Below are 27,591 nucleotides of genomic sequence, written 5' to 3'. Positions count from 1 at the left end.
ACCTCCCTCAGCATCACCCCTGCTGAGCAGAACAGAGTCCTCCATCCAAGAACTGGCATACAGTGAAAGAAGTGAATGGCCACAACCCAAAACGTCACCGGCCTTCACCACAGAACTCTTCCCTGCTAACAAACGAAGAGAGCCCATCCAGGCAGACTCCAAAGCTGCACATGGGATGACCTTTAAAGATCTCAACCAGCTGGTTAAGAATATCACTCAGTTCAACCCGAACTCCACAGAGGGTCCCGACATCCAGGCCTACCTCCGAGATATCGACTTCCACCTAGAGGTGAGACCCCATATGACTGACAGAGACAGGTTCTACCTCCTCAGATCCACATCCAGTCCAGAGGTACGAAGCTTTCTAGACCGACAACCTGCTAATGTCATGTCAAACTACCAGCTACTACGTGAGACACTGATTAAAGAATTTACAGGTCCAGAGTCAGAACACGGTGTGTTAATCGCCTTGGAAACCAAACAATGTCGACAAGAGACTCCCCAAGCCTACTACCACCGCTTTCGACAAGCTTACTTAGGTGCACATAGCAAACCTGAACTTGAAGAGGATATGAACTTCAAAACCCTCTTCCTGAGAAACCTGCACCCCGGATTGAGTCATCATCTTGGCATCATGGCCTGCCCAGGCACAATGACAATTCAACAGCTACGTGACCTGACACACAAGGCTTACATCAAACAAAAGATGGCCTCAAAGAAAAGTTTGAAAACATCCACAGTGTTAAACTCCATCAGCCAAGACACAAGCCTTGCACTGGAAGACACCCAGTGGCATGACAACTCCCCAGTCCTTCATAAGGAGCACAGAGGACGTTACTCCCATGCCGATGACAGCTACCACTCCAACCACATGGAAAAGTCATGGGACCCACCAGAAGGAAACAACTGGAATCAACGAGTGCATCCAAAAGCATTCTATGAGGGTAAGCGACAACGAAACCCACCTCCGCGCCACTCAGCCAAACACCACACTGAGTGTGCCCAAGAACACGACAGTCTCCCCTCAGAAGACATGGAGCAACTACTGAGGCAACTGCAAGTGTTCATCAAAGACAAGCTGAACACAGAAGACCAGTGATCACCTTGTACACCTTCCCGAGACGACCACCTGTTCTACAACAACCCAGAACAAAGTGGTCTCTCACAGTCAACCACTGACAAACACCCAGAGGTACCAGGAAACACCATCCTGGTTACCGATCACACCACAAGCTCCAAACTCAAGAACCATGTGTGTGCTACAGCAACGACAGTAAGCACAGAAGGTCAGAAATCTGTCACGACCAGAAGGCATCACAAGAGGAAGGCAACAAAGGAGACCACGTTTTGCACTACAGCTTCACGCATCCATGCTAAACCACCTCCCAATGTCTGCCAGAGAACTTCCTGCCTTACTGGACTGACCCCCAGCAGATCACAGAAGATCCCTTTCCAAGGCAAAGATGCAACAAGCCCATCAAAGCTAAGCCATCAAGCAAAGGGGGGAGCAAAACAGACTGAGACAGATCTGACATACATGCAGTACATGCACTACACTACACTGTACCACTAACATACACAAGTTAAACACAGCTACCGTGAAAAACATTCAACAAACATGTTCTTCCCACAGGTAGACACGGAAATCGCAACACTGACTTAGCTATCCTTTCCATAGGAAACATGTAGCAATACACCCAACAAGTATAACCCTCTCATTACATTGTGACACCTGACGCTGCACAACAGTAGCCATACAGGAGTCACTCAACTGCTTGGTTTTGTTTTACCTCTTCCTTTTCTTCTTCCTTTATTAGGTAAAATCCCTGTTACCCCATAAGGGTCAAGGTTACCATATAAGGATTGACGCACCACGCCTGACGAATGTTAGCCTAGAGAACTCCCTGCATCATTCGAATCAAAATGTGAAAGGTAAATTGGTCTAAACCTAGAACAATTTAGAAGAGAATAAAACAAACAAATCAAATTTAGTCACAAAGTTGATCAATCACCGTTTTAAAACAAACTAGAATAACGGTCCTAAAATTGAACTAAACTTTTTCCACATGATTGACTACATTGAGAGAGTGAACCTGTTTTAGGCCTAGATAATCTAATGCCCTGCACCAGTAAAGTGACCAGTCTTGGAGGTGGTTGCCGTGTTGTTTGCTGTGTGTGTTTGCTTCTTCTGTTTCTCCAGCGTTCAATGATGTCTTCTTCTCAACCCATCATCGATCGAAGGGGGGAATATGTAGAGACTTTAAGGATGAACCAAACACGAATTAATCTTTCTAATCTCTCATGGGATTTATTCAAATGTGATTCAGCATTTCGGATCTGAATACCACATTCCAAAGTCACAAGACTGGCTCCAAATTGTCTAGAAAACCCCCCAGAGAAGACTTTTATGGCCCAAGAGATAAGCCTAAACAGGAAGAACGTTGTCACTGTCTCATCCTTAAGCAAGACAAAGCTGCTCAAAAATGGTGAAACAGGCCTGACCACCAAGGGGCCTGACAACCTTTGACCTCCCTCAGCACCACCACTGCTGAGCAGGACAGCGATGTAAAACAGACCACGCTTTCACGGAACGTGAGAGACTTACAGACTTCACATATCAAACCAATTAAAACTCACGCAGAACAATGCTCCGTGGACTTAATCAAACATCATAATTCTTGTTGTTCCTACAATTCTTGTTTGTATTATGCGTAGATCACATATAAATCATGTAATTGTGATATAACTGTGTGTATGGATGAAAGAGTATCGTGCTTCCAATCAAAAGAATCGTATGTCTTTAATTCAAAAGGTGGCTTGTTTGAAATCTGTGTAAAATGTTTTGTATGATTATAATAATCTATAATGTTTAAACTGGGGTCTCTTGTTCTCTGCTAAGTGCTGGAACCCAAGCAGATCCCAGATAACGATAACTAGGAACTCGATCCACCTCCTAAAATGATGCCATTGTCTCATTGGTCAGAATTCTCCAAAAGAGGTTGGACTAACGTTTAAGTTAAAGACCCGAACAAAGGAGTTAGAGTAAGAGTTAGAAAAAGAAATTCGGTTCAGAGAGCAGTTCAGGGTTTTGAGTTCGGTTCGGTGTTGAATTAAGTTTGCGCCTCTCTCTAGCAACAGCAAGAGAGTGTTCCTGTTCGTGCTTCTCTCTGAAAACACCAAAGAGCGTGTTCGCACGCTTCTACATCGACCAGACCAAATTAGACCAGCAGACAAATAACCCATCAAGATCGGGGTTAAAACAGCTCATTCAAGCCATCTAACTCGTCTTACTTTCATTTCTTCCTTTATTTTCTTGTTTTCGTAAAAGTCTCGGTTCAAAGTTAAGTTGCTGCGAAGTTCGTTTAAACGTCTCTCCTGCAACGCGCTTCAAACTGTAAAGACTCTTATTCGCCTGCCAACCACACGTGACCGGCTGTTCAGAAACTTCCATCCAGGCACTTCAAAGACAACCAGCCACACGGACCCGGTCGGGAAACCCCTTTGACGAAGCACCGCAAAAACGGAACTCCCTGAGCAACACAAAGACAAGCAAGTAACTTACTCCAGACTCTAACTGACTGGTGCTTTAAATGTAAATTGAATAACCTGTCTAAGAAACGAAGGTTTAAATTAATGCTTGGTGGTTCGTTCAGGTCATGTCTTACAAAGTGCATCTCACGTGAAAACTCACTCTCTCTCTCTTCCTCTGCGCCTTGTATGAATGCGTGTGTGTGTGATTGTGTTTAGACCTTAGTTTTATGTGTTTAGAATAGTTAATAAAGTCGTCATTATATTTGAAAAGATATTTGCCTTGTGTTGTGCTTGCACATTTAATGTCTTGTACTGTCGATCTAAAGTTACCTTGCTAATACATAGTGTTTCACTATAGATTGGATATTCATATCTGTTGCCAAGGTTATAATTACGGCCCGTTCAAATGAACTCTAAACGAGTCATTTGCTCGGTTCCATAGTGATTCGGTCAAGATTCATTGCAAATCGATGAATCATTCCTTTTGAGCTAAATTGGCCTTCCGGCCCCCTTAAATACATTTTATGTATATTATTATTGTGTGATTCGTTACACTGTTAACGCTCTCATTCATCTCAATGGTAACTGGTGTAAGGATTACGTGATCTGAAACCAGCCATCATTGCTCACGGGTACTTGGAAATACACTAGTCTCTTATGCTCACCAAGGCTGCATTTATTTAAAATAAAATTTCTGTTTAAAATAACTGTTTGCTATTCGAATATGTTTTGAAATGTCATTTATTTCCGTGATGGCAAAGTTGAATTTACATCCTCATTACTCCAGTCTTCAGTGTCACTTGATCCTTCACAAATAATTCTAATATTTGGTGCTCAAGACACATTTATTGTTATCAATGTTGACAACAGTTGTACAACATCAAACTGTGTACTGCAGCATAACATTTGGATGTTACATGTGAAAAAGCACAATCTACAGTCAAATTTTGTAAAACTAATTTGTAAAACGAACCAGTGTGGACCATGCAAATTCTACACTGTCATTTGCAAAAGCCGCATTTCCTGTAAAGGACGGTCACATACAAATTAAGTAAGGAGATCAGGCTCTCTCTTGGTTTGTGTGTTTATTTTAAATATGATCCCATAATTATGATAGGGTCCCATTTTTTCTTCCTCTTTTTGATCTTTAAAGAGCAGTTTAGGTTGGGATATGAGGCTCTGAGCATCTCTGCTCTGCCCCTAATACGATGAACGACAGATTTACATCCTGTGAACAATGAGCAGCACACCTGCTCATAGACGACTAATGAACATAGACTCGTACACATAAACACACCTGCAGCGCTAAGACCTAGAGTTCAAAGACCTTTTATGCTCCAGGCCCCTGGCCCCTGTGATCAGCCACCTGGACTTAGTGACACTTACAGCCCCGCCTAGACCCCAAGATGTGATTTGAGCCTTTCATATACACAAACAAACCTGCTGTGTCTCAATGTTTGCTAAAAACACTCTTTCAAATTTCTAAAAATACTCTAAAGGCTAGAATATGCTACACAACTTTTGCCCAGATTTTTGTCCCGTTTTACAGTCCGGACCGAAAGCCAGTCTGCAGATTTAAAAGAAAATTGAGAAGTGTAAGATAGGCAGGCACAGACTAAGAGGATATTAAACATGTTTAATATTTTTGAGCTGATAATGCGTCTCCTAGCAATGAGGCATGAGTTTCTGCAAGAGTTTATGTTCGGAATGACCTGAAACTCTGGTAGTGTGCGATCCTCAGTCATTTAGTGTATGATGCAGTTTTTCTGTTCAGATTTTAAAAGTTGTGTAGTCTATTCCATGCTTAAGAGTACTGTTTAATGCATCCAGTGCAGTGTTGGTTAGTTGTAGCTTCTAAGTTTTCACTTGTGCACATCACAATGTATTCTATGACTCACACTGTCTTCTATGATTTTCACACTATGCATAACTCTGGGTTAAGGACACTTTTAATGAAAGGGTGTTCGCAATACTTTTATCCCTGTAATACAGACAACCAATCACAATCTGCCTCAGTACTTGTCTCATTAATTATTCATACACTTTAAACAGAGACAGAAACACACAGAGTTTAGTTTCAGAGTCTAGAGGAAACTAGAAAACATTCCTGTTATTGTATTCATTTTGCCATTAGAAGAGGACTTAGTCTCCCTGAAATCAAAATGGAAATTTTTTATCCAGTAATTATTATAAATGATTTATCTATGCACATCATTATTTTTTTATATTTATATGCCCTCGTAATCTTTAATTAAAATAACTTCCCCTCCATTATGCAGCAACATCTCTTCTCTTCTCTGATGACGTGTTTATTGCTGCGAGGGAGGGCAAGACAACCTGTCACTCACATGAGATCACAGCAGTTGCAAACCACAATGATCCAACGATCCAAACAATTTCCGATGGACAAAATCAAGTCAACACCCGTCATTTGTTCTTGTTCGAGAAGCCGTTTCACTAGGATATACATCACAATAACGAAGAAAAGACTATCGCAACTTCCATTTCATGACAACCAGAGCAGTGTGACAACTATTAAAACGTCACACGCTGAACGTGTCCAATGTTATTAATTTTAATATAAATATGAAGATTAACCTTGTTTACAGGAAAAAGTTGAGTCTATGCCCATTTAGATATTGTAAAAAAAAAAAAATCAGGTGCTTTCATTAAAAATGAGTAAATCAAGAAAAATTATTTTTAAGTTCAATAAAACATTTTGGCCTCATGTTTCATTTAACTTAAATATGCAATTTGGTGTGTAAACTGTACTTTAATCTTCGAACCCAGGTTTGCAAATATACAGTGTGAAATTATGTTAATCCAGGGTGAACTATTTAAATGTATTCATGCTATTTATTTCAATTATAACCCATGAGGAACCAGTTCCTCTCTCTCCTCCAGTCCTCACCTAAAGTAACAGTGCAGATATTTTTAGCATAGACAGACAAAGTGTTGACCCCAACGGTGAATTCAACTGAGCTCTGCAGGAGAAAGATGTAAGGAGACATGTGAAGAGATAAAGCCTTACATCTCAAACACACACTGACAGGGTTTGTTTTTGCATGTTCAGTAGTTGCTGGGGAAACTGTCTAAGAAACATATGTGTGTGGTTTGTCCTTTCGAAGGTTCTCCGAGAGTCTGTGACATGCACACAAGACTGGCCTTGAGCTTTTGGAAAATAATCGTTATATTCTGTGGGTCTGAGGATATCAGTGTATATATACTGTATGTATGTGCATGTGTGTGTGTGTGTCTTAGATAAGATGTGGAACAGACTCAGAAAGACTGTAATGCAGAAAATGGATCCTCAAGATACAAATAAACTGAGCAACTCATTTGAAGTCTTGCACACTCCTAGTGTAGAATTATCAGTCTTTGCAGTGCTTCAGGATACAATCATATTCAGGATGAAAATCATGTTGACACAGCACGCTCATCCTCAAAAGCCCTCAACCCAGTACCTTGAAACCCAGCTTTGTTTCCAGAGTCATAAAAAGCCCTTACTCCCAGAAGTTGCATAGTCAGCCAATCAGATTGGAGCTTGCCAGATCAAGAAAATACTTTCTAATTTTGTCAGCGAATGGGCTGTAGGCAATCTGTTGGTTAAATTCATTTAAAAAAGCACTGTTAAAAGGATAATCTCAGATTAAGTCAGCACTGAGTGTGTGGTATGTACATGTAGCCGTCACTCGTCTGTCTCTGCCCTGCGAGCACAAGGCTGTCACACTTTGTTCACCTTACAAGTGTCCCAGTTCCAAGCTGTCAGTACATTTCCCATCTTCAGAGCCAACGCCTGGTCTCCATTTTTTCTCTCCCTCACATACTGCTCCGATCATCATTCCGCTCACATGTTAACATAAGAGGCCAGTTTGGTAGTTGCACAAATCCGTAAAGCTTTCCTTAGCTAATTATGGCCTCATTATATCTGCATAACCGATAAGAGTGAGTTACTATAATCACTTCCAGCCATTTTGCGTCTAACGAGCCTAATTTCCTTCCTGAAAGGGTTTTCTCTTTGTATTCAAGGGAAACCGGCAGGGGCAGTGAAATTTGGAAGGGGGTCTGGAGTGGCCCTAAAGTGACTTTCCCCATCTGTTTCCACAATATTGGAATGGATAGCATCACCCGACTTTCCCCTCAACATTCAGACAATTGAGGCTCAGCAGCTGCACGTCAGCGAGGACGGAAATACACTTCCCGGCACAAGTAGAGGAGCCGTCACAAACCATGGTTTGAAGATGAGGCCTGACGAGGGATGAAGTGGTCTAGTTGTGTCTCATTGACAAGCTGAATGGAGGCTGATGGAGCTCTAAACAACCGCGGAAAAACAGGAGGGAGGTAAAGTGTCTAAACAGCAAGGGCTGATTTGACATTTTAAAAGTGTCTGTGGTGAATTCCACCCAAAAAAGTTGAGCACTGCTTTGAAAATTGAAGTAAGCACACTCAATATTTTATGTGCGATTCTGCATTCAGAGCTGAAGCTTGATTGTAGGTCATCGCAATGGTTTAAACGCTTGAAGGAAATATTAAAAAGGTATAAATAAACATCAGCTGAACGTCTCAAGGTTCTGATACAATACCATCAGGCACAACCGCAGTTTGTTGCCACATATTTACCGCCTCCCGAGATGATGCCTTTCTGTGATCGCTTGTTTAACATGCAGCCACTTGGGAGAATTTGCATCTGTTTTGGCAGGAGCACACACACTGACACACAGGAAACTCTCTTTCGGGCCACGGCACATTTTTAGATGCCAGGGGAGTGAAGAGTGGCCTGGTTTTGTCAGAAGCATTAGCTGGGAGACGGAGCACACAGCAGCAGCGCTCTGATGTGTCCGGCGGTGAGGGGGGCGTGATATCGAACCCTCACTTCAGTTAACATGCATTCATTATAGCGTGATGACCGGCTGACACAGTGTCCAGCTGTGAGGAGACAGGGAACAGGTCATTTCAGGTCTGCTAATGAAATCCTGAATTGGCCTTCTCCATTTAGACCAGAACACGCTTCCCTCTGCTCACTGTGACCTCATTATGGGTGGGTGGAGTGGTGAAATATCTGAGCTAGTAACAGAAAGATAGTTAGTTTGAACTCCACACTGAGGAAGTCATTAGCTTATTTGGTCAAAGCAGGATTTTCAAACTTTTTGATGCTGAGGACCCACCAAAATGACGATCCTAATGTGAAGTACCCAGTTTGTAAAATAAAAAGGCAGATATCTAAAGTTTATAAAGATCCATGTATATTGGGTCTCATTCATGAAACATTCGTAAATATACGGTAAATATGCGAGTGATTTGCGCGTAAAGAGACCTTCCCGAAAACTCTTCTCCTGATTCACAAATACTTCGTAAACGTCAGATGTGATAGTCAAATGTGTGTGTGTGTTAATGAATTCCAATCAGTCGTAAATGGGATGCGCGTGCACGTTCATTCTCAATTACCATAAATCCCGCCCATTAAATCCGACTGACAACTATATATGGGCATCATATTATGACATGAATGCGAATGAAAAAAAAAATTTCTCAGATGCAGAAATTGAAGTTTTATTATCAGAAGTTCATTCAAAACGCCACATTTATTTTCAAGCGTACATAGTGGCGTATCGGGTCCTAAAAAAAAAGGAAGCTTGGCAGCATATTACAGATGCAGTTAATGGAGTTTCATCTGTTAATCGAACATTCCCAGAAGAAAGAAGAAAATGGTTCGACATTAAGCTTGAGAGCAAAAAACGAATTAGTTCACTTCAGAAAAATAGTATTCAAACTGGAGAAGGACCACCATCACAGATGCTATTACTGGCTCTCATAATAAGAAAAAACGTATGTAATTACTATATATAATATTTTTTCAAAATGCTGTGCAAATATGTACCCGATTAAGGTGAATTAAAATGCAGCCTTATTAATGAGCAAAACGTTCGGGTGTTAAGCGCACTATTTACGCGTGGCTGGGAGCAGGTGTAGATTTCTTGTGTACCAACTAACATTTGGAAAATACGAACATTTTAATGAATCCGAAAATTTACGCCAGAACCACTTTACACACGATTTACACAAAAATTCGTTCTGCTCGTGTTTCATGAATGAGACCCGTTGTGTGAGAAAAAAAATACTTGCCACATTACTTAGACAACTTGTTATTTCCAAAATTAAATCATTAGCTTTTATATTCCTGTTTATATCCTGTTACGTGATTTTGGTTAATCCATCCATTCATTTTCCAAACCCCTTGTCTTATGTAGGGTCATGGAGTAAAAAAAAAAAAAAAAAAGTATATATATATATATAAAATTGTTTAAAAATGTATATAACAATTTTCCAAGGCCCCGCTAGCACGCTCCAGCATAGTGCTAATGATGTCAGGTTGTGGATTTCATCAGGCAATATAATTCTAGTTATGTGGAATAGCTGGGGGATGGCAATGTTTCTATATAAAGAGACCATCATCATGAGCCATCACCACTGTGCCCTTGAGCAAGGCACTTAACGCAGGTTTCTAAACACAGCTCAAGACATGAGACATTGATGGCTTACAGTATTGTGACAAAACTAAAAGAATTGTGATGGCTGAGATAACATGGCATATACCTCACCGCTGTATGGATTATTATGAAACAGCCAAGTTTTACTCATTGGCATCTAAACAGAGTCTGAGGAACCAATAACTCACTAATACTCACTATACCGCCCTGTGCGAGAGAAAGACTGAGAACTAGAAATCATGAAACAAAGAGATTAGACTCATGCAAGTTGAATACTGCAACATGTGCAGATATCAACAGCATGCACAAGGGTGGAACTATTAATATTACTGTGCTCAGACCAAAACACTTCTCGCTTTGTTTGTGTGAACTTATACAGTATATAAATCGAGAATAACACGTTTCTTATTCAAGCAAACCACACAACAGTGATGGTATAGTTCCCGGCAATAACACACGCACAAACAAGTGTAAGGGGGCTGTTCACACAGAACGTCTTTTCAGCTGGTAAAAAATGTGAGACGCAGGTCCGTGGAACGAAAAAATGTGCAAGGTCTAGAGACACATTTTTAAAAGTTGAACTTCTTGAACTTTTAAATTTTGAACTTCCGCATTTTTTTGAACGCAGTGTCATCATACACGAGACACTGCAAAAGATGCGAGACGTCTAGTGTTTACATTGAAAAAGAATGGAAAAGTAGCTAAACATAACCCTAAAAACAAATAATAAAATACGTTTAAGGTTCGTCTCTAGTAACTAATTAGCTTTTTTAAATATATAAATGTATAATTTTTATAACATTTACATTTTTATAAATAACTAATATTAATATTTCTTAATTTAAATAGTTATTATAATATTTTAAATAAATATTAACAGAGTACATTTATTTCAAATATTATAAAATATTTCAAATATATTAACTGAGTAATTTTTTTACTCTATTTATGAATTAAAGCGAGGTTAAGTTTGTCCACACACATAAAGACACATGGCTTGACCTGACGAAGAGCGAGGTGTGTGACTGTACTGTAATAATGGGGAGCAAAGTCCTATTTTTAGGGTCCTAGAAATGAGGATCTATAATTAGAAAAGCAGAGCTGTGACTGGCGCATGTGGAAATCATTAGTTTAAGTGGACATACACACAGGTTTCCCAGAACCACTGTATGTTGTGTTACTCACTCACGTACAGCAAGCTGACGGAAAGCCAAGTGGAACAGAAACGGGAAGAGAGAGGGAAGATTTCTCTCCGACTGCGTTTGAGTGTGTTGTGCAACTGGCACTTAAAAACGTACGTAAATACGCAAGCTTTCATTTCATTTCCGTAAAGTACAGATTTGTTTGTGTGTTTGTCTGAGTGCTTACATGGAGCTCAGCCTCAACGTCAGTCAAGTTCTGCGATAAGACCACAGAGACACTAGACAATCAATCAAGCTATCACTGGAGCTCAGAACAAGCATCAGTAAATCTGGCTGGTTCTGTGATCGATAGCACTTAGACAACACAGAACTACACAACGCTGCTCTACACTTGAACCGCTAGCAGTGAGGTTACATCAGTCTGTGGTGTCCACACAAATGGTGCTCACAAATTGTGTCCTAAAGGTTATCATTCACACATTCATGCAAACTTGTCGTGTCCAAATGTAACTTTTTTCCTGCCAATGGTGGGTGAATTCAAATGTACAGGTCTTACATTTTTCTTACCAAACATGAAACTGTTTTTAGCATTCTTTACTTATTGTTGCTAGATGGAGCTCTGGAAAGAATGAAAAAAAAATCTATGCATCCAGCATAATGGTAAAGATTTCAGAAAAAAGTGTCAGAATAACAATTTACAATTCTATTAAACCTTGCAATGTTACAGTTCCTAATAAAGTTACCAGCCAACTGGTGAGGAAATATATTTAATTTACTTGCCAAATCCAAATTTTTACTTGCATTTGGTACTTGGCGAGTGTTCATTTTGAACCATGCTCACACACACCTATGGGCTGCTGGGAAGAATCAACAAATGGAGGGTCCAAGTGTGTCTGTGTGGCAGGAGAAAGAAACTGAAGAGCTGTTTAACAACATTTCAATCATGTGAATAATGGGTCTGTGTTGTTCTTATATTTTAACATTTTCAAAAACAATTGGCAACCACTGGGTCTTGTTCACGAAACACAAACAGAACTAATCGTTCATAAATCATTCCATCCAATCTAATATTAAAGCAAGAATAGTTTTGCAAACGATTTATGCTCAAATTAGTTCTGCACGTTTCATAAATCAAGCCTATTGTATAGAATAAAATTATTTTCGATAAAATAATAAGCATAAAATGTGGCTTCTTTGTCCAAATGATCATACAAATAATCAACATAAATTGACAAATTGACTGATTATCAAAATAGTAGTTAGTTGCAGCCATAGTTTTTTTGGTAACACTTTACAATAACATTTAATTCATTAACAATAGTTAGTGCAGTAGGTATCTTGAACTAACCATGTACAACACGTTAACAGCAATTATTTAGGTTAACATTGATTTCTACATTCGCTTCCATTCAAAGTATATATTTTGTTTGCTTTTGAAAAAATTTATATTTTATGCTCACCAAGGCAGCATTTATTTAATCAAAAACACAGTTAAAAGTTCAATTGAAAATGTTTTCTAATTTAATATATTTTAAAATCGAATTTTTTCCTGTGATGCAAAGCTGAATTTTCAGCATCTTCAGTGTCACATGTTTCTTCAGAAATCATTCTAATATGCTGATTTGCTGCTCAAGAAACATTTCTTACTGTCATCAATGTTGAAATAAATAAATCAGAAACCATGATACATTTTTTTTTTTTTTTCAGATTCTTTGATAAATAAATGTTGTTCAATTGAACTTTGTTAAAAAAAAGAAATATCTGTAACAATGTAAAAGTCTTTCCCGTCACATTTGACCAATTTATTGTGTCCTTGCCGAATAAAATCCTTGGCCAAACTTCTGAATGGTAGTGTATACTAATACATTTTTACCCATTCACAACATAGATCATTTAATGTTAGTTAATGCATAAACATAACAAGTGAACAATATTATGCATGCTTATAAACATTAACCTAGAATAATAAAAGATGTAAAAAGCTGTCGTTCATTGTTACTTTGTGGTAATGTATTAAACAATGTTAACACTTGCTGTAAAGTGTAGCCATTTTCACAACTATGCCAACCTTTCTGACAGAGAAGTAACAATGTAAGTCTGTCTGCATGGAAAAAAATGCAGGAGAAGGAAGAAGTGTGTGTATTACTATCGTCAGCAGTTCTGTGTTGAGGCGCAGTATGACACTGTTAAGTAGAGAAACAGAGAGCCACTGTGCCTGTGTGTGTGTGAGAGAGAGACACAGTGCTGACTCAAGCCCTCTAACCTCAAATCACACAAAAGAGGCTTAAAGGAAGAGAAGGGAAGCGAGTGAATATTGGAGAAAGGTACCCTTTGTGTTTAGGCTTTTCTGTGCCTAGTTTAAGCAGGGACCCTGCTGTGCTGGAGCGAAACAGCCATTGGAATATGAAGAGGCTTGATTTAAAGTCACACTGACTGAGCAATGATATCCCAGCACTTAAAAGCCATCAAAACCAGACACCGAGTGAATATAGAGTATTTTTAGCGTGGACATTCAGGACATGACAGTCGTTTGGATGATAAAGGGATGGAAGAGGTGGGGTTCAAGCTGCTTTTCCTGCTGCACATGCCAACGCCCAATACTGTATATCCTGTGCAGGGGGAAAATATGACTTCCTATTCAGCAAATATTCACAGTCTCAGAGGACAGACAAGAGCGTCTGTCCAAAATAAACGTATGTAAGGAGCGATGAAGACCCCGAGGAAGATCACAACAATGATTAACGTACACAAGCTCCACCGACGTCCTGTCTGGACGATAATGGCCATTTCTGATTAGTTTAGCAGAACATTGGGGAGAAAGAACTCATATATACACATCTGTGCACACTGCGGCTGAAACATACTTGTGTGTTGCTGGTTTTCCCTACAGGCAGATATGGAATTATTAGAGGATCAGAGACTCGCTATCATAGCTGTCAGAGATCAATGACACGTCTGACATTCCCTCTAGTCCTGCACGGCAAACACACACGTCTCCATCCATTCATCAGCACCAACTACACTGAAGGAGATCACATCTAATTACTGTAATATAACAACATCAATAACAAAGAATTAATTATAGTCGAGCGCTAATGAGTTATTCACTTCTGCGTCAGTGAAACACAAAACAGAACCATTAAAAACCACTTTGTTTCATTAATTAACTGACACAATGGTTGTAAACTGTAATTTCACATGTACCGAGAAAGATCAGAACAACAGAACGCAGGACTAAAGGGTTTCACCGGGGTGGTACCTGGATCCAGAGGAGAGCGCATCGGACAGCTGTGGCTCAGATGACACTGACTGCTCTTCCTCCTTCAGAAAACTCTTGGCCTCCCGGGAGTCTGCGTCCACCTCTTTGGTGACCCTGCGGACCACAACACGAGATATGAATGATAGTATGATAAAAATCAACTCATAGTGTGTTTTAAAAATCTTCAAAAACAACTGACAAGATACTATAAACTACTGTTCAAAGGTTTGGGGTTTGTGAGATTTTTCTAAGCATATATATATATATATATATATATATATATATATATCAGTATTTGGAAATAAAAGTAAATAAAAGCATTTTTTTTTAAGTATTTTCTGGTTGTCAAACATAAGTGGATCATTAAAGTGATGACCTACACCTGGATTCATTTGTTTTCAGATGCCACTTTTGGTTTGATATTTTGTGATTTATGAAGTAAAATTTTATTAAAAAAGTATCAAAAGTGTCCAAATATTTTTGGGGCCACTGCAGTCTTTTTATAGAACAAGTCTTAATATAAATCACATCTTGCGTTCATCAAATGAGTTCAAAGCTTGTCAGTGCTTTGTGCTTGGCAGGATGTGAATATTTTACTGGCTCCGCTTTGAGTGTGTGACTGGCTCATAAACACAATGTACTGGAATTCATTATTAAAAAGCAGCAAGCTAGACAAGCTAAGATGTGATGACAGCATTGTGATTAACTATAACAACATTCAATGAAAATACCTAAATATTTCTGTATGTTTTGACTTTTGACATTATTAACATATGAAATTACCTATTTGGACAAATCACCGTTTTGAAATGAACATATTTCTGATTGAAGCACTGTTTCCAAAAAGCCATCACTGCTAGATGCTCAGCTCTGCATCTGATTAATGAATGTATGCTGTCATCTGGTGGCCACATAAAACACTCACACTTACCGAACTTCTTCTCCTGCGAAATCAAACACCTTGGTAATTGTGATTTTGGAGGATTCTTTAGGTTTGTCCTCCTGCTGAGACGCTGCAGAGGGTTTACTGGGTGTATCTGGGCCAGCTGTAGATGTGGACTATAAGAGATTATGCATATTAATCTTAGAGACAATTTAATAAAACGAAAGCACAAAATAAAAAATTGAATTAAATTTTTTTTAACGCATTCTGACTGTAGAATCAAGACTACTAAGACACTGACTGAACCACATGCAAAACACAGTAAGCTCAATGTTTCACCCAAATTAATAAAATATAAATAAATAAAAGGCAAGACAAATGTTAGTACAAGAAAATTAAATAATCATGAAATCATAAAATATGTGAGTAATTGTTAGAATATTGAACAAACTACTTTGTAAAAAAAATAAAAAAATGTGCAAAGCTGAAAGATTGAAGCTGAATTTATCTCAAGTCTTAAAGTCGACATGTAATGAAGTTGAAATAGTCTTTTCTTCCCTATTCTGATGTGTATCCAAGAAGTGAAATGGCTTCTCAAACAAGAAAAAATCTTTTTGAATGGGCGGGACTTGAATTTGTCCATCGGGAATTGATTGGATGGGTGGACGGTTGTGTTTTGCTATTAGTTGATCTCATGTGAGTGACAGGTTGTCCTGCCCTAATGCCACACATCATCAGAGAAAAGAAAAGATGTTGTAGCAAGAGAGAGGGGGTTATTTTGATTAAAGATTACAAGGGCACATAAATGGAAAAAATAAATGTGCAGAGATGAATCATTTATTTAAAAAAATACAACAAAAAAGAAATGTCAATTTTGATTTCATGGTAACTTACAGGTTTTCCCAACACGTCCGCATCAAATTAAACAGAAGTCTGAAATCTTTAACAAATGTTGTTTTGGGTTTTTTTCACTTAAAGGGATAGTTCACCCAAAAAATGAAAATTCTGTCATATACTCACCCTCAAGTTGTTCCAAACCTGTATGAATTTCTTTCCTCTGCTGAACACAAAAGACGATATTTTGAAGAATATGGGTAACCAAACAGTTGATGGGCATTGACTTGCATAGTATTTAAGTCAATGGGGCCCATCAACTGTTTGGTTAACGACAGAAATGATGACAGAATTTCAATTTAATTAATTTTTGGATGAACTATCCCTTTAAGTTTCTCAAGTTACCTGCTGAGTGTCTGCACTCGGAGCTGATGCTTTGGGTCGAGGGCCGACATCACTCAGAAAACTAGCCCAAAGATCATCTGCTTTCTTCTTCTGCTTAACGTCATTGTCCCCTCTAGACTTGGTTACAAAATGATCTTCTTTTGGCTCATCTTCCTCTTTCTGCTGGCCTGACGAACCTCCCTCACCATCTTCTGCCAGTTTGAGGCCTCCTTTTTTCCTTTTTCTTTGTAAATAAGGGGAAAGTGAGACAATTTTACTTAAGATCATTTTACTTAAGAATTTAGTTGAGTTTAAAATATACGTCACTAATATCATACCTCATAGGAATGTCTGCTTTAGTTTTCTTCTTTTTCATCTTCACATGTCCTGACTGCTGATCGTTGGGATCCTCCCCTTCCAGTGCGTCCTCCTTCACACATTCATTCATGTCATCCTCGCTCAGATTATCATCTGATCAATAAAAGGAAAAAAATAAACCAATGTGAATTAATCATATTTATGACCCTGAGACTAAATAAACATACCAACTAGCGATGCATTATTGCCTAAATTTCCTATGCATTGCTGGACTGGTGCAATGCTGTTCGAAAAGAAAAAGAAATAAATACTATTAAAAAGGGCTGCTGTCATTTTCAATAACCTAAAAGTGTGTTTTAACATTCTTTGGAGCAGGAAAATCTGAAGTGGCAGGTTTTCTGATTCCACTGACCTAAATTCCTCTATGAGTGGGAATATTTCTCACTTAAAGACAGAATGTCATCTCTTCTGGTCCAATACTCCTCTCAGTACCAGCTTGAGTTTTAATATATAGATGCCACCTCCTCCTTTCCCATCATTTATTAAATTAATAAAAGTCATTTTATTTAGCCATTAAGTTTCTGCTGTACTCAATTGAAACTAGATTGTCCAGACCACCTCCCACCCCTACATAAACACACATAAAATGCAATACAAATAATAATTATTCCCAAATGGCATTTTCTTTACATGCCTGGATATAGATTGAGCACTTATACGTGTTAATGCTGAAAATGAATCTGAAGAGCCTCCAGTGCTTCATGATGCAAACCAATTTATAGCACTTCTAAGACAGGACCATAAAAGACCAGCAGGGTTTTTGGTGAATTATATCAGTAATTGTTTTCATCCTTGTCATCACTGTCACAGCCAAATGGACATCTATCAGAAAGGAGTAACTATTAATCATTGCTTGGATCTGATCACATAAAACACCTGCGATCTTCAAAGAGGGATCTTAATAAATATATATATTTATTAAGATCCCTTTTACACTCTAAAATAGATAATATGAATCCAAATCCAAAGTATGAGCATTAGCTAGGATACTTTTTGTGCAATTGAGTTTGCATATGATGTCACTATCATAATGTAAAAGAAAAAGTGAAGCAGTATATGTGTAGATATATCTAGCACAGACGGCTTAGCTATATCTGTGCTCTTGCTACAACCATGCTAACTTCATGCTAAAATCTCTTACCAGAAGGGACATAGTCTTCATCCTCACTTGAGGAATAACCATCCGAGTCGTAATCCGAATAATTCATTCTTCTTTTTCTGTGTGGTCTGCTGTATCGCCGGCAAAATCAGATGAATACTCGAGAACAATCACAAGAAAGACTGTGGCTAACCAGTTAGCTTTACTAGACGCCGAGCATGTTAGCTTGCTAGCATCATCTGATCTATAAAAGACTCAATGCCTCATCAGCCTTCAGAGTCCAGAATAGTCGTTTCTTTTCAACTTCAAGTTCTTTGTTAGGTTGTACCAACCTTGTGCTAAAAATTAAATGACAGAAAATGTGTGTGTTTTTTTAAAAAAATATGTATTAACAAAATTAATAATAAATTATAACAATAACTTGATTTTTATTATTACGGGTAATTAAAGGTAAAATAGTATTATTAAGGTTATTATTAAACGTAATGCAGTAAATAAATTACTAAAATTCTGCTCTCCTGGCTCTTCAACAACAATAATAATAAACGGGGTTATTATTAAAGGTAATCAAAGGAAAATTATTAAATTATTAAAAGTAATAATAACAAAATATAGTATATAAATTACAATAGGCTAAATTATTTTTTTCATATTCTGCATGCCTGGCTATTTCAACACTCCACAATTTAAGAATAGAATAGAATAGAATAGAATAGAATAGAATAGAATAGAATAGAATAGAATAGAATAGAATAGAATAGAATAGAATAGAATTAGCCAAAGACAGTCACATTCTATCCATATGATATGTGAGTCATGCTTTATGGATACCGCGAAGGGACATGCGCTACAACCATACAGGCCCCGCCCACAAGCCTGTCGCAAATCGCAGGTGACAGCTAGATAATCTCTCAAACCTGACACAGTTGTGGTCGTTAAAACTAATTTTCCCGGTTTTTCAAATGTGTTACAGAGCATCGGTAGTGCTTTTAGTTTAATGAGAGTAAATCCGCGCACTCGTCGGGTTTGCGCAGTTGAAGTGGATGTTGATGCAGATGGAAGAGCATCTGTGCTAAAAACAAACGCTCTGCTCAAGCCCACATTCCTTTTCTAATGCTGTTATTCGGATTTGACACTTTTCTCACGCATGATCGCAGTGTTGATCTTAAGAGAAATTCAGGACGTGGAGATGGGATTCGTTCAGCAGATCCTCAGTTTGAATTTGGTACCGAGGACAAATGCAACCAACTGCGGGAGGAACGACACCTCTCTGTGCGATTTCTCCGGTGAGTCTCCACGCCACAGCCGACATTACTCATCAGTTCGATCAGCTCATGTTTGTGCTATTATGACATTCAGATACTGTTATTGTGTTTAATGATTTGTATGACTTTACAGTGAAAAAGTGGTTAAGCTTTCAAACTGGTAATGGGTTAGCAACTAATGCTAGTGTGTTAGCTTGTCCAGCTAATGATACTTGTGTTTGCTGAAATGATGGTGTTACTGAAAGACGGACATCGATATATCTGTGTGTCTGTCTATCTATCTATCGTTATGTCTGTTTGTCTATTAATCGTTCTATCTGTTGTTCTTTTTATCTATCCTGTGCTAAGTTACCTATCTATCTGTTGTTCTAACGCTACCTACCTACCTGTCTTTCTATCTATCTGTTGATCTCTGTTGTTCTGTCTGTCTGTCTGTCTGTCTGTCTATCTGTCTATCTATCTATCTATCTATCTATCTATCTATCTATCTATCTATCTATCTATCTATCTATCTATCTATCTATCTATCTATCGTTATGTCTGTCTCTATCTGTCTGTCTATCAATCATTATATCCGTTGTTCTTTCTATCCATCTGTTGTTCTATCTACCTATGTCTATCAATCGTTCTATCGGTTGTTCTATCTAACTTACCTATCCGTATTTCTATTTATCTATCGATCGTTATGTCTGTCTATCAATTGTTCTAACTGTTTATCTATCTTTCTATCTATCTATCATTTGTTCTACCTATCTATCTATCTATCTATCTATCTATCTATCTATCTATCTATCTATCTATCAATCGTTCTATCTGTTGTTCTTTCTATCTATCTGTCTGTCTGTCTGTCTGTCTAACAGTCTTTTCTAGCCATCTGTCTTTCTATCTATCTGTCTTATCGTTCTGTCTATCTATCTGTTGTTCTATGTCTCTATCTATCTATCTATCTGTCTGTCTGTCTGTCTAACAGTCTTTTCTAGCCATCTGTCTTTCTATCTATCTGTCTTATCGTTCTATCTATCTATTTATCTATCCATCTATCTGTCTGTCTGTCTGTCTAACAGTCTTTTCTAGCCATCTGTCTTTCTATCTATCTGTCTTATCGTTCTGTCTATCTATTTATCTATCCATCTATCTGTCTGTCTGTCTGTCTGTCTAACAGTCTTTTCTAGCCATCTGTCTTTCTATCTATCTGTCTTATCGTTCTGTCTATCTATTTATCTATCCATCTATCTGTCTGTCTGTCTGTCTGTCTAACAGTCTTTTCTAGCCATCTGTCTTTCTATCTATCTGTCTTATCGTTCTGTCTATCTATCTGTTGTTCTATCTATCTGTCTGTCTGTCTGTCCAACAGTCTTTTCTAGCCATCTGTCTTTCTATCTATCTGTCTTATCGTTCTGTCTATCTATTTATCTATCCATCTATCTGTCTGTCTGTCTGTCTGTCTAACAGTCTTTTCTAGCCATCTGTCTTTCTATCTATCTGTCTTATCGTTCTGTCTATCTATCTGTTGTTCTATCTATCTGTCTGTCTGTCTGTCCAACAGTCTTTTCTAGCCATCTGTCTTTCTATCTATCTGTCTTATCGTTCTGTCTATCTATCTGTTGTTCTATCTATCTGTCTGTCTGTCTGTCCAACAGTCTTTTCTAGCCATCTGTCTACCATTTCATTCATCCATTTGTCTACCTGTCTGTGTGTCTATCTTGTTCAAGTTGTGTGACAGAAATTTGGAGTTGAATAATATTTCATTTACAGGATTACAGTACAGGCTTGTAATATAACAAATGACGCTTCACCACTAACTATCAGTCTTAAATTCCACGATGCCAGTCATTTATATCTTTTCTTAGATTCCGTGGGAGATGTTTACATCACAGGCGTGGGAAGATTTGATAGACTCTGTTGGCTGATCTTCAGGCTTTGAATGTGTTTCTTCATGCCACTGATGTCTTTCTCTCTCTTTTTTTTTTTTGCAGAGATGTGGTATGGGGTGTTCCTGTGGGCTGTTGTGTCCTCATTGATGTTCCACCTCCCTGCCGCCCTCCTTGCTCTGGCAACACTCCGCAGACATAAGATGGCACGATTTTTCCCAATCGGCATCCTGCTCATGGCTATCATCGGCCCGCTCTTTGGAGGGGTTCTCACTAGTATGTAGCTTGTTTTTTGTCTAGTTACATCTGAAATATGTCATAAATAATGAATATGAAATGCGTATCATACAAAATGTCTTCTTACAGGTGCAGCTATAGCAGGAGTCTATAAGGCGGCTGGGAAGAGCATGTTCTCCTTGGAGGCGTTGGTGTTTGGAGTGGGACAGTCGTTGTGTGTTTTTATCATTTCCTTCTTCAGAGTGCTGGCGACCCTGTAGCACTCAGACATTGGCACACCAGGCTGCCGTCACGAGGAGAGTCACCTGGGCGTCATATGCAAAACATGGAGGCCTTACTTCCCAAACAGTTTCCTTTGATACAGAACAGTGGTATCTTTTTTTCCAAACGGGTTTCTGATGAGTGCATGGAGTAACATGAAGCATTTCATTTCAAAATGAAACCTTACGAGCCACCTTTAAAGCAGCGCTAAACTTGTTACAGGCGGAGTCATCTTGCACGTGTATTTTATTGATCATTATGGATGACATTTTGTTTGTTAGTTTCTTTTCATTTTCCTTTCTTAACACTAAATTAGTCTTTTATAAAATTTTGGATGAGGTAAAGACACACATAATGTACATACTAAAGCCCATTCCAGCTTGCTCTTAAATTACGCTCGAGAGGAACAACTTGCATTCACTTTGCACTGATTATATGAATCCTTTAGGCCAAAGGCTAGAAACTTCAATTTGTTTCTCTTCTTCACACTGTTTTCTATATATTTTGCCCCTGAGCGTGGGCATATTTGGAGAGATTACAGTTGAACACACTTGTCTGTGGACTTTGACATTTTAATCGTTTCACAGCACAAGATTTTGCTGGTTTTTACATTTGTTTTCCAAGTGGGCTCCAGGATTTGGCCTTCGCATTGAATATTTCTGTATATATTAGTGTGATATAATCTTGCTTTGACACTTGTTTGCCCATAAGATTCTCACCTCTTATGCCTAATATGCGAATGTAAACCAGATTTCAGCTGAAACCATTTATAGAATCACTTAAATCTTCACCAAAGAAATGATAACACTAATCTACAGCTGTTATACGTTTCAGATATTGTTATTTTTGCTCATAATTAGCTCAAGTGGGAAGATGTTTAATGACTAAATCGAACAAAAATTACTACCGAATGTACAAAATTATAAATTGTTTCAGAAACCCAAGTTTATGTGCAGAAGTATATACAATAATATGCTTACATTGCAAAAAAAGTATAGTCACTCGTATAGATGTTCTCCCTTATTCTTGTTACATTAACAGCAAGAGGTGTAAAGCTGAAAGGGATACGAATTTGATCTTAACACAGAGTTTTTAGACTAATCTGAGGAATTTTCAGCCTGACATCTAAACCAAATTTAGTTCTCAAGTATTATTTTGACATTTCTTCAGTATAAGCATTTGTAGACTTGTGTTCTCCCATATTACAAGCCCTCAGGAAGTTCTGGAAGTTTCATTCAAAGCTCGTGTGGTGAGTTCATCTTTTACGATTGGAGCGCTAACATTCGCGGGACGCACTGAAAGCTATGCTTTATTTGTCTGAGCCTATGGTCTCTCAATTGCACAAAATGGATTTATTTTTCTAAAGTCAAATCATTCATGGTGGAGTGACTGCTCATTGTTTTTGTGGTTTGTCTTTGATTGTATGGTCTTCTTGAGAAATGGATTTGCTCATTTGCGACGTGATACTTTCCATAAATTTTTTTCTGGGCAAGTTTAATTTTCTTACTGTATAAAAAGTGCCAATTGCTAGTATTTTCATGAAATAAAATGGTTTAGATTATAATAACACCACCTTGTTTTGATATATTAACTTATTATCCTTCGGTTTGGGGTGTAATGTGTTGGACAGGGAGTTAAACGATATGAAAATATATGCTGAAAGAGGAGTAAAAACAATTTGGTTTCATTCCAAGCGGAGGGCGGTTTACTCACGCCACTCTCATCTATGGTTTAGTGATGCTTCTGTGTTCTCCAGCACTACCACACTCACAGATGGCTCTCCTGTGTTCCATTAACATTCACCAGCCAAATCTGCACAACCGCCAATTGCTGTACTGAAGAGAGTAATGTGCTGCAGAAACACACGCAGAGCGATGACTCAAATCATGTGGGCTTTTCTGCTGAAAGAGGCCTGGCTATGTATTGGAATTAAAGGACATTGTAATATGAAGTGAAAACACTATTTTTAAAACATAAAATAACGTTTTTTTATGCCAACAGGTTTGGAAAACACTGATTTTAGCGTTATCACTTTGCATAATCACCTTAAAAAAAAATCTACAATGTACACAGATGAGCCAAAACATTATGACCACTTGCCTAATGTTGTCAAATTTACAACCTCGTGAATGGCTGGACCCAGGGTTTCCCAGCAGAACATTGCCATCACTTCCCTAGGTCAATGGCACATTTATGCATAGCCATCCACATGATGATGTAAAAGAAAACCTGACTCATTGCTCCACTGCTCCAAGGTTCAGTTCTGACAACGTGTGCCCATTGTTAGCGCTTTCGACTGGAGATTATTATGAGAACTAATTGTTTGCTTACCATCTATTCTACCCAGACCTTAATATGTGGCCTTGTTAGGAGATTATCTATGATATTCGCTTCACCTGTAAGACTGATCATAATGTTTTGTATATTTGGTTGTATTATACAACCAAAATAAGGGGTCATCTTATGGTCTCAAAAATGACTATTGCATGATTGAATTTCCCTTTCATTCTTTTTTCATTGTAGACCTTCTAAATGTTTCAATGTGGTTTACATTGCAATATCAGGTTTAGAGCCATTTCTACAATAAAGTCTTGAATATACTTGCATATGTGATGTAATACACGTTAAATAAATGTTTTCTAAACATATGCAGGGAGCTAAAAAGCTCTGTGCCAATAATTCATATAGATAGAGTTGCTGCTGAGGTGACTGCAAAATATATCATACCAGATTTACTCTCTTTTTGTAATGTAGGTACGTTTAATCAAATCACACGGGCAAACGTTTCATTGCCAAACTTCCTTTGATTCGCACCAAATGGAAGCTGTGTTGAGGAAGGAAAGAGGGATAAATCCATGAAAAAAGTTAGTCAGGACTCGTAATGACACAACAGAATTCACTTTTTAATCATTATTAACAAGTAGATGTATTGATTTTACTCTTCTTCTTTTTTTTAAACGCATTTGTTCATAATTCATTCTTTTGTACATAATCTGGCGTGCAAGGCAAAGGTACACATAGAAAATAGATTTGCGCAGGGTCAGTCCATGTGTGTCTCAGGTGAGGGGGATTCAGTTCTTTGGTCTGATGTTTCTCCCTGCGTTGTGTGCTCCTCTGAGACTGTCTCGCTCCTCTCCTGGTTGGTCACTTGCTCGCTGGGCCCGGATGGGCTCTGCTCTGATTTGCTGTTTGTGACTGTTGTGCTGTCCGTCTGGTCAGTGCTGTCCTCCTTCTCCCTAGATTTCACTGTGAATGCACATGATGAACACGTTAGTGAGATGTCTAATGGAAGTTCTGCAAAAACTGTATATATAATGGTGTCGGAGTGGAGTTAATCTCTTCCTCCGCTCACCTTCCTCACCCTCAGGTAAATCCTCTGAGCAGGGCGTCAGTTCCCCCAGGTTCACTCGCTTTCCCCCCGGTGACCTCTGCCGTCTTGGCAGCGCTGCCTTTAGCTCTGAAAGAGGCCGTAATAACAACGCATTATTTTTTGTTTTTAATTGTTTTGTTTTTCATTTTGAAAGCAAGAATCGACTTTGTCACTTTCCAATGATGGCGTGTTTTGTGCTTTAAAGACCACATGAAATCAACATTTTGTGGCTGTTAGTCTACATGCTTTAGCTCCATCCAAAAGTTTGGAGTCAGTAAAATTTTTTTTTAAAGAAATTAATACTTGTTCAGCAAGAAGGCATTAAATTGATCGACGTCATGTTACAAATAATTATTTTCCAAATAAATGCTTTTTTTTTTTTTTTACTTTCTATTCATTAAAGAATCATGGTAAAAATGTAATAGTTTAAACAAACATTAAAGGAATAGTTCACTTCAAAATGAAAATTCTGTCATCATTTACTCACCCTCAAGTTGTTTCAAACCTGTATGAATTTCTTTCTTCTGCTGAACAAAAAAGAAGATATTTTGAAGAATGTCGGTAACCAAACAGTTTTTTTCCTACTATGGAAGTCAATGGGGTACATCAACTGTCTGGTTACCGACATTCTTCAAAATATCTTCCTTTGTGTTCAGCAGAAGAAAGAAATTCATACAGGTTTGAAACAACTTGAGGGTGAGTAAATGATGACAGAATTTTTATTTTAAAGTGAACTATTCCTTTAAGCAGCACAACTGAAACTAAATGTTTCTTGAGCACCAAATCAGCATTTTAGAATGATTTTTGACACTGAAGAGCAATGGCTGCTGATAATCCAGCTTTGCTATCAAAGGAATAAATCACATTTTATACAAATTAAATAAAATGACAGTTTTTACTATCGTTTTAATCAAATAAATGCAACCTTGGTGAGAATAAGAGACTTCTTTCAAAAGCATTAACAAATCTTACACACACCAAACTTTTGAACGGTAGTGTTAGCATATATGCTAGTTGACTCCAAAAAGTTGTTCGACACATTACTCCTAATAATACCTGCAACTGACTAGCAATATATCTTCTTCAATGTGTAATCAATGTCACATTGACAGTTAAAGCAGCATTACATGATTACTCTTCAAACATCTCCCTCATATTACTTGTGTGGAATCATTCAGAGCGCTGCTCAGAAACACAAGGTGACATATTGTGAGTGACAGTTGTGAGACATCAGAGGCTCACCCTCAGGGTCAAGCATGGTGGCGTGTTGGAGGAGTGAATCCTCATGGACAGACACGGCACGGCGCTGGGGAGAGGGCTTCATGCGGGGCCGTGGAATAGGGAGGGTCTCTATGAGAGGAAATACGGTCAGACTGTGTCCGTTCTTATAAAAGACATGAACACAATACAGCACAATGTCTTTTAGGGCTGTTTTATGCCTTTTATTATACAGGACAGGGAGGATTGACGGTGGGAATGGGAGAAATTGGGGAACATTACAGTCAGGATTCAAACCTGTGACCCTTTATGTCATGAGCGTAGGAGCTGTCACCGCGCCACAGCTATGAACATCAAAAGGTCGTTTACAACAGATTCACAAATGAGAAAAAATATCTGCATCAGGATGTATGGAGGAAGGGTGGAACTTGAATGAAAATAAAGAATAAAATGACAGGCTACTCACTGTCCACAGAAAATGCTGACACGTACGCAACACTTGACACCGCCACGGGATGTTCAGCCTATCTCGTTATCACAATATTCATATTCCACTTACGTGGTTATTGCACTAAGATAACATTTGGAGATAGAAAGAGTATTTTGGACAAACACTCAAAAGAATAAATGCATTTTCATCAGGGCCCATTTGCTGCATCAGTCTCACAAGCATTGAATTACTGATGGGATAGGGCTAACTGAATTGTGTTCGGACTCTGAGAGCTTTGAGATCAGCCATCGAGGGAGGTGTTGAATGAAAACAGACACCAGTTGAGTCATTATGTGGCCCTACGTTATTACTATAAATTTATTTAGACAGGGACGGATATCATGAAGGCCGAGTGTGAGTGCATGCATGAAACAAAGTGAAAAGAAAGAAGCAGAATAGAAGACAGACTGTCAATCAATTGAAGGGATATTCAAATAAATATCATTATCTATCCATCCATCCAAGAAACGACCCAGAGACCCATTCTTTAAAACAACCGGCTCATAAGAGTAATTTGTTTTGAGAACTGAACTAACCTGGTTGCTCTGTGTTTTTTATTCACTACAAAGAACTGGTTCATAAGAGTCGTTTGTTTGTGAACTGGACAACACTTGCCACATTTTATAGTTATTTTTTGCATAAAGGCCATGAGGACAACTCAATAAAAAAGACTTTTCTTGTTATTTTTCTGTATTGTACTTTCTTTTTACTGCATCCCATTAGATAAAGGAAGTGAATTCACATTCACAACAAAATATAATTTCATTAGCCATAGCCCTAAACACTGAAAAGTGCTGCAGGAAATAGCATAAAAAAAGTCGACATTACTTATGCGCTTAGTCATTTGTGAAGTCACTATACTGATAATCTTGCCCTCTCTA

General features: G+C 38.3%; 3 protein-coding genes across 5 annotated transcripts in view; 1 reads left to right on the top strand and 2 right to left on the bottom strand.

Annotated features, from left to right (window-relative positions):
- Positions 1 to 18,122, bottom strand: part of cfdp1 (craniofacial development protein 1) — a 34,661-nt gene extending 16,539 nt beyond the window's left edge. Inside the window, exons 1-5 of the mRNA XM_056255203.1 lie at positions 18,041 to 18,122; positions 16,860 to 16,992; positions 16,543 to 16,765; positions 15,352 to 15,479; positions 14,421 to 14,534 (exon numbers count right to left, since the gene is read on the bottom strand). Coding sequence (XP_056111178.1) covers positions 14,421 to 14,534; positions 15,352 to 15,479; positions 16,543 to 16,765; positions 16,860 to 16,992; positions 18,041 to 18,107 — 665 coding nt within the window. The 5' untranslated portion in view covers positions 18,108 to 18,122. The remainder of the gene's footprint in view (positions 1 to 14,420; positions 14,535 to 15,351; positions 15,480 to 16,542; positions 16,766 to 16,859; positions 16,993 to 18,040) is intronic.
- A 748-nt stretch (positions 18,123 to 18,870) lies between these two features.
- Positions 18,871 to 21,681, top strand: tmem170a (transmembrane protein 170A). The gene is made up of 3 exons (XM_056256594.1): positions 18,871 to 19,284; positions 21,240 to 21,410; positions 21,501 to 21,681. Exons 1-3 carry the CDS (start codon positions 19,146 to 19,148, stop codon positions 21,629 to 21,631), a joined length of 441 nt encoding a protein of 146 aa, XP_056112569.1. The 5' UTR covers positions 18,871 to 19,145; the 3' UTR covers positions 21,632 to 21,681.
- Positions 21,682 to 24,514: 2,833 nt separating this feature from the next.
- carmil2 (capping protein regulator and myosin 1 linker 2) overlaps positions 24,515 to 27,591 on the bottom strand; it is a 38,861-nt gene continuing 35,784 nt past the window's right edge. Inside the window, exons 38-40 of one of the 3 annotated variants that reach the window (XM_056255192.1) lie at positions 26,245 to 26,352; positions 24,985 to 25,089; positions 24,515 to 24,878 (exon numbers count right to left, since the gene is read on the bottom strand). In XM_056255192.1, the coding sequence (XP_056111167.1) occupies positions 24,673 to 24,878; positions 24,985 to 25,089; positions 26,245 to 26,352 (419 nt within the window). In that variant the 3' untranslated portion in view covers positions 24,515 to 24,672. The remainder of the gene's footprint in view (positions 24,879 to 24,984; positions 25,090 to 26,244; positions 26,353 to 27,591) is intronic. The other 2 variants (XM_056255195.1, XM_056255196.1) reach the window with 2 other exon arrangements.

This window comes from Rhinichthys klamathensis, unplaced genomic scaffold (genome assembly GCF_029890125.1).
Source record: "Rhinichthys klamathensis goyatoka isolate OS25496 unplaced genomic scaffold, OSU_Roscu_1.1 h1tg000005l_1, whole genome shotgun sequence".
Taxonomy (NCBI): Eukaryota; Metazoa; Chordata; class Actinopteri; order Cypriniformes; family Leuciscidae; genus Rhinichthys; species Rhinichthys klamathensis.
This window is presented reverse-complemented; position numbering and strand designations above follow the sequence as displayed.